The sequence below is a fragment of the Salvelinus sp. IW2-2015 genome, unplaced genomic scaffold (genome assembly GCF_002910315.2).
Source record: "Salvelinus sp. IW2-2015 unplaced genomic scaffold, ASM291031v2 Un_scaffold5196, whole genome shotgun sequence".
NCBI lineage: Eukaryota > Metazoa > Chordata > Actinopteri > Salmoniformes > Salmonidae > Salvelinus > Salvelinus sp. IW2-2015.
The window spans coordinates 6,460-14,779 of record NW_019946462.1 but is presented as its reverse complement, the minus strand read 5'-3'; the positions used below and the strand labels follow the sequence as shown (position 1 = coordinate 14,779).

The window sequence follows — 8,320 nt, the reverse complement described above, 5'->3', positions numbered from 1 at the left end:
GGCGCGGGTGTGTCAACCCCCAACACCAACCCAACAAACACAACACTTTATTACCCCTCCCCCAACACAGCACACACCACCACTTTTACCCCCCCAAAACACACACACACACTTTACCCCAACCCCAACACACCCCCCCACACACACAAACATTTAACCCCCCAACACACACAGCACACTTTATCCCCCCAACACACACACCCACTTTACCCCCCCCAACACACACACACACTTCTACCCCCCCAACACACACACACACACCTTTACCCCCCACCAACACACACACTTTACCCCCAACACACACACACTTTTAACCCCCCCAAACACACACACACACACTTTACCCCCCAACACACACCACACACTTTACCCAACGCACACACACACACCTTTACCCCCAAACACACACACATTACCCCCCAACACACACACACTTTACCCCCTAACACACTTTACCCCACCACACTTTACCCCCACAACAACACTTTACCCCCCACACAAACACACTCCCTAACACGACTTACCCCCTAACCACACTTTACCCCCAACACACTTTACCCCCAACACACACACACTTTACCCCCAACACACTTTACCCCCACACACCCACACACTGTACCCCCCCAACCGAACTTTACCCCCCAACACACACACACACTTTACCCCCAACACACTTTACCCCCAACACACACACACACTTTACCGCACCCAACACCACTTTACCCCCCCCAACACACCACCACACTTTACCCCCCAACACACACTTTACCCCCAACACACACACACATTTACCCCAACACACACTTTACCCCCCCAACACACAACACTTTTACCCCCCACACGACTTTACGCCCAACACACACACACACACGTTACCCCCAACACACTTTACCCCCCCCCAACACAGCTTTATCCCCAATACACACACACACTTTACCCCAACACCACTTTACCCCCCAACACACACACAAACACTTTACCCCCCCAACACACTTTACCCCCAACACACACACACACTTTACCCCACACACACTTTACCCCCAAACAACACCCCAACACACACTTTACCCCAACACAACACACACACACCTTTACCCACACACACACACACACACTTTACCCCCCAACACACACACACGTGTAGCCCGCCAACACAACCAACACACTTTACCCCAACACACACACACACTTTACCCCCAAACACACACACACACTTTCCCCCAACACACACATTACACATTTAACCCCCACACACACTTCACCCCCCAACACACAACACACACACACATTTTATCCCCCCCAACACACACACACACTTTACCCCCTAACACACACCACACACACACACACACACACACACACACACAGACAAACACACAACACCACACACACAGCACACACACACACACACACACACCACACACACACACACACACACACACACACACACATTTACCCCCCCCCCCCCCCCCCCCAAGACACACACACTTTACCCCCAACACACACACACTTTACTCACACACACACACACACACTTTACCCCCCCCCCCCCCCCCCCCCCCCCACACACACACACACAACTCACATACACCATTAAGGTGAGGGACAGGCTCGAGCTCCAGCTGTCTTTTCCAGTGTCATTTGTGATTCCCCATGCTCCTCTCTGGGAGGTGGACTCATCACAGCCAGCCTGTAAAGAGACTGCTTAGCAAACATTACACACCCAACCTCAGCCACAGCCACAGCCACAGCCAGGGGCCCTATCCCACCTCAGCCACAGCTTCCACTATAATGTCCAGCCACAGCCAGGGGCCTCTATCCCAACCTCAGCCCCAGCTTCCACTATAATGCACAGCCACAGCCAGGGGCCCCTTATCCCAACCTCAGCCCCAGCTTCCACTATATGCCATAGCCACAGCCAGGGGCCCCTATCCCAACCTCAGGCCCCAGCTTCCTCTATAATGCCATAGCCACAGCCAGCTCCTAAAGCCCTCAATACCGCTGGCCTTATGGGGCCCTAACTAGGGTGAAAGTGGTCATGAACTGGTGGCCCAAGTTTTTCCTGGTTAGGGAGTATGGTAAGAAAACACTCAGAAGCCTAACCCCCAAACCCCCAAACCCCCAACCCCCAGGCCCAACCCTCAGGCCCAAACCCCCAGACCAAACCGCCCAGACCCCAAACCACCCCAGACCCCAACCCCAGACCCCAAACCCCCAGGCCCAACCCCCCAGGCCCCAACCCCCAGACCCCAACCCCCCAGACCCCAACCTCAGACCCCAAACCCGAGACCCCACCTCAGACCCCAAACCCAGACCACAACCCCCAGACCCCAAACCCCAGACCCCACCCCAGACCCCAAACCCCAGGCCCACCCCCCCAGGCCCCAAACCCCCAGACCCAAGCCCCCGACCCCAACCCTCAGCCCCAAACCCCCAGACCACAACCCCCCAGACCCCAAACCCCCAGACCCCAAACCCCCAGGCCCAACCCCCCAGGCCCCAACCCCCAGGCCCCAACCCCCAGACCCCACCCCCAGACCCCAACCCCCAGACCCCAAACCCCAGACCCCAAACCCCCAGACCCTTAAACCCCCAGAGCCCCAACCCCCAGACCCAACCCCCACGACCCCAACCCCCCAGACCCCAAACCCCAGACCCAAACCCCCAGGCCCAAACCCCCGCACCCACCCCCGCCCAGGCCCCAAACCCCCAGGCCCCCAAACCCCCAGGGCCCAACCCCCAGGCCCAACCCCAGCCCCCCAACCCCCCAGGCCCAAACCCCCAAACCCCAGATCCTCAAACCCCCAGACCCAAACCCCAGGCCCCAAACCCCCAGACCACAACCCCCCAGGCCACCCCCAGATCCTCAAACCCCCAGACCCAAACCCCAGGCCCCATACCCCAGACCCCACCCCCCACCCCAACCCCCAGGCCCCAACCCCAAACCTCTAGACCAAACCCTCAAGGTCCCAACCCACAGACCCCAAACCCCAGATACTCAAACCCCCAGGGCCTCAACACCCCAACCCCCCAGGCCCAACCACCAAACCTCAGACCCAAACCCTCAGGTCCCCAACCCACAGACCCCAAAACCCAGATACTCAAACCCCAACCCCAGGCCCCAACCCCCAGATCCTCAAATCCCAGACCCCAACTTCAGACCCTCAAACCCCCAGACCCTAAAAGCCCAGGCCCCCAGATCTCTCTCTTGGGGGTGGGTACTCCATTGGCCTCAGTGAGGAAGAATGGAGGAGGGGTGGGTACTCCATTGGCCTCAGCGAGGAAGAATGGAGGAGGGGTGGGAATCTAGGAGCTATTCAGAGGCTGATGAATGTTCTCCGAATGGGAGCGAAGCAATTGATTTGATTGAAAACGCCACAGGCCCCATGACCAAATGACATTTGAGTGCGTGACTATTACAGCCCGTGAAACGGAAACAGAAGACTGAAAGAGCTATTGTTTCTGAGAGGGCTTCTCCTTAGTCTTTGCAACCATGACGATAATGACATGCGGTGCGATCAGGGCTCTTTGTGTTATTTGGACACTGAGTAAATAATAGATTATTGGGGTGGGGGGGGGTTGATTATCATGTGCAAAGCAAGAGGTTGATTCAAATGAATGGCTTCAGATGGTAATATTCCTCTTAGCTGGTGGACAAGTGTGATTGGTGCTCGGTCTCTATGGAGACTCATTATGGACGACACAGCGAGCCCTTGTTTTACGAGACGTACGAGGATTTCCCCAAAATATWTTTTTTTAACATAAGCTGTAATTGGTCGAATATTTCACGAGAGACCACACACAAAACAGAGAGGCAGAGAGTGAGGCAACCCAGGTCTGCAGAGAGCTGGTATAATACAGACTCACCAATGGGCACTAACTGGTTGAATCAATATTGTCTTTTCAACAACAACAAAAACCTTCTGGTGACGTTCAATCCAATGTGGAAATTCATCAAAATAAAGACATTTCAGGAATTGATATATCTATATTTTAATATTAATTTTATAATTTTAATATTAATATTATATTAATGACATGGCTCAAATGTTTTTTTAAATGTTTTATTTCACGTTAATTGACAACTCAATCGAATTTAAATGAAGAACTGATATCTGTGCCTAGTGGATCGTGTAGGCTGCTTTCTAAATGTAGTCAGTTACCACTAATTAGTTACTCCCCAACCCTGAATACAGGTTCCCCTCTCATACCAGGAACCTGGGATTACAGAACTGACAGCTATCTTGTGAGAGTGAGAGTGAGAGAGAGAGTGAGAGTGAGAGTGAGAGTGGTCCCTCTCTCTCTCCCTGAACACGCTATCACATGAAAATGTTTGTTTTGATGAAGATGAGAGAGGGTAATGTGCTATGCTAGTTTTGAGTGGTTGTTGAGGGCTAAATTAATGACTAAACACTACATGAGTAAATGATATGTCAAGGGTAACGGTGGGTTTTGTATCTCTTTATCCTGCAACCAGGGTTGTGTTAGGTAAGGGGGGTTGTGTTAGGTAAGGGGGTTGTGTTAGGTAAGGGGGGTTTGTGTAGGTAAGGGGGTTTTGTTAGGTAAGGTACTGCTGATAGCCCGGCACTGCTCTCGTTTCAGGCCGCGTGTCAGAAGAGACGAGATGCGCTCAATTTCCATTTTTATGAAAATCGGGCTCCCTCTGTCGAGAAGACGGATGGAGGTGCACGGACAGATCAATGTCACTCTGCCTACGGCGTCAGCATGCCGACCAGCATGCGACCAGCTCGGCTCAGCGGGGAGAGTGAGCGAGTGGCGGTGTTCTCATCCCTGGTGTTTAATGGGTCGCGGCACACTCACTCATCCCAGCCAATTAACACGAGAGGGTCGGAAAGTGAATGAGCACTATTGGGATTTCCTCCCTAACAAAGGCATATCTCTCTTCTCTTCTACTGCCCCCGACACAAATATATATATTTTTAAATCGCTCTACACGTCCCCTTGTCTCTGTTTGTTTTCCTTTCATCAATTCATACCAGAATTGGAGTAATATTATCAAGGTAGCTTGATAAAATTACTACAGTAGAGGATATTAGGTAGCTTGATAAATTACTACAGTAGAGGATATTAGGTAGCTTGATAAATACTGACAGTAGAGGATATTAGGTAGCTTGATAAATTACTACAGTAGAGGAATTGGTGCTTGATAAATTACTACAGTAGAGGATATAGGTAGCTTGATAAATTACTACAGTAGAGGATATTAGGTAGCTTGATAAATTACTACAGTAAGAGGATATTAGGTTAGCTTTGATAATTACTACAGTAGAGGATATTAGGTAGCTTGATAATTACTACAGTAGGGATATAGTAGCTTTGATAATTACTACAGTAGAGGATATTAGGTAGCTTGATAAATTTACTACAGTAGAGGATATTAGGTAGCTTGATAAATTACTACGTAGAGGAGATTAGGTAGCTTGATAAATTACTACAGTAGAGGATTATAGGTGCTTGATAAATTACTACAGTAGAGGATATTAGGTAGCTTGATAAATTACTACAGTAGAGGATATTAGGTAGCTTGATAAATACTACTACAGTAGAGGATATTAGGTAGCTTGATAATTACTACAGTAGAGGATATAGGTAGCTTGATAAATTACTAACAGTAGAGGAGATTAGGTAGCTCGATAAATTACTACAGTAGAGGAGATTAGGTAGCTTGATAAATTAACTACAGTAGAGGATATTAGGTAAGCTTGATAAATTACTACAGTAGAGGATTAGGTAGCTTGATAAATTACTACAGTAGAGGATATTAGGTAGCTGAATAATTACTACAGTAAGAGGAGATTAGGGGTTGTTGAGAATTCTACCAGTAAAGGAGATTAGGTACTTGATATTACTACAGTAGAGAGATTAGGTAGCTTGATGAAATTACTACAGTAGAGGAGATTAGGTAGCTTGATGAATTACTACAGTAGAGGAGATTAGGTAGCTTGATAAATTACTACAGTAGAGGAGATTTAGGTAGCTTGATAATACTTACTACAGTAGAGAGATTAGGTAGCTTGATAATTACTACAGTAGAGGAGATAGGTTAGCTGATATTATAATAAATTATAGGTATGCATGAATACAACCAGTAGAGGAAGGAGATTAGGTAGCTTGATAATTACAGTAAGAGGAGAAGGAGACTAAATTACTACAGTAGAGGAGATTAGGTAGCTTGATAAATTACACAGTTGAGCAAAGTAGAAGCAGAAGAGGAGATTAGGTAGCTTGATAATCAAAAATTACAATTATAGCTAAAATAACGAATTAGATAGGAGTGAGTATTAGGTATCTTGAAAATTTAAGTAAATATACTATAAGTAGAGGATAATTAGGGTAGCTTGATAAATTACTACAGGTAGAGGATATTAGGTAGCTTGATAAATTACTACAGTAGAGGATATTAGTAGCTTGATAAATTACTACAGTAGAGGAGATTAGGTAGCTTGATAAATACTACAGTAGAGGAGATTAGGTAGCTTGATAATTCTATCAGTAGAGGAGATTAGGTAGCTTGATAAATTACTACAGTAGAGGAGATTAGTAGCTTGATAAATTACTACAGTAGAGGAGATTAGGTAGCTGATAAAGACCTCTATTGGTAGGCATGTGGCTGCAGGGCAAATAAGTGACATGGTAGCTGAGAATCATACTGCAGTGGAGGAGATTAGTAGTTGTTAGAGGATCTGTTCAGAGGATCTGATCAGAGACACAGAGAACACAGACACGAGCACACAGACAGACAGAGAGACAGAGACGAGAGCACAGCACAGAGCGACACAGAACAGACACAGACAGAATAGAGACAGAGACAGAGAGACACAGAGCAAAAGCGACACAGAGACACAGAGACACAGAGACAGAGAGACACAAGAGACAGAGAGACAAGACACAGAGCGACACAGAACACACGACAAGATAGAAGCAGAGACAGAGAGACACAGAGACAACAGAGACAGAGAGACACAGAGACACAGAGACACAGAGAACAGAGACACACAGATACACAGAGACACAGAGACACAGAGACACAGAGACAGAGACACAGAGAACAGAGACACAGAGACACAGAGACAGAGAGACAGAGAGACAGGAGACAGAGAGACAGAGAGCACAGAACACAGAGACAAACAGAGACAGAGAGAGACAGAGAGACACAGAGACACAGAGACACAGAGAACAGAGACACAGAGACACGAGACACAGAGACACAGAGACACAGAGACAGAGAGACGAGAGACAGAGAGAACAGAGAGACAAAAGAACAGAGAGACACAGAGAAGACACAAGAGACACAGACGAGACCAGAGACAGAGAAGACAGAGAACAAACAGAGAGAGAGCAAGAGAGACAGAAAGACAGAACCAGAGACACAGAGACACAGAAGAACCAGAGACACAGAGAACACAGAGACACAGAGACACAAGACATTGTATTGTTTATTTCACTTTTTAATAATATCTACCTGCACTTGCTTTGGCAATGTTAACACATGTTTCCCATGCCAATAAAGCCCTTGAATTGAATTGAATTGAATTGAGACAGAGAGACAGAGAGAACAGAGAGACAGAGAGACAGAGAGACAGAGACAAGAGAGAACAGAGAGACAGAGAGACAGAGAGACAGAGAGACAGAGAGACAGAGAGAACACAGAGACAAAGAGACACAGAGACAATGTCCGAGCGGACGGATGATTCCAGTTGATTGTGGGCGTTCAGGCATGTTTGAGGGGAGGCGACAATCTGGAAGAGCCAATCAATTAGCAATTCATAAAGTCGTACGACAGAAAGAAGCCCCTCGTTTTTAACGGATGATTCACGAGCGCTGGGGAAATCGATGGCCAACAGCGGGCCAAATCAGGGCAAAGGTTCAGAGGTCAAGAGCTGGGTGTAATTGAGGTCTGTTTGCCCTTTGATTAAGAGATTGCCTAGCGACTGTCTCAGAGGCTTTAGTTTAACTCAGCTGGCTGTCAGTAAAGAAAGCACATAGCTCCTGGGGATGGTTTAAATAGCACACACAGCAGCTCAGTGGACTACTGGAGCATGGAGCTAAAAACGAGGTGATATGATAAAAGAATATTGGTCTAGCTGGGATAGAGATGGAAGTACATGTTGTATACAGAGAAACGTTTAGAGACGGGTTTCAATCCCTCATCTCTCTATCTTTCCTCTCTCTCTCTATCTTCCCTCCTCTCTCTATCTCCTCATCTTCTCTATCTTCCTCCTCCTCTCTATCTTCTTCCTCTCTCTAATCTTCCTCCTCTCTATCTTCCTCCTCATTCTATCTTCCTTCTCTCTCGATC

At 47.8% G+C, this 8,320-nt stretch overlaps 1 protein-coding gene across 1 annotated transcript; it reads left to right on the top strand.

Moving 5' to 3' along the window:
- Positions 1-2,038: 2,038 nt before the first annotated feature.
- On the top strand, positions 2,039-3,310 carry LOC139026582 (uncharacterized). Its single transcript, XM_070441926.1, has one exon. It carries the CDS (start codon positions 2,039-2,041, stop codon positions 3,308-3,310), a length of 1,272 nt encoding a protein of 423 aa, XP_070298027.1.
- The last annotated feature ends 5,010 nt before the right edge of the window (positions 3,311-8,320 follow it).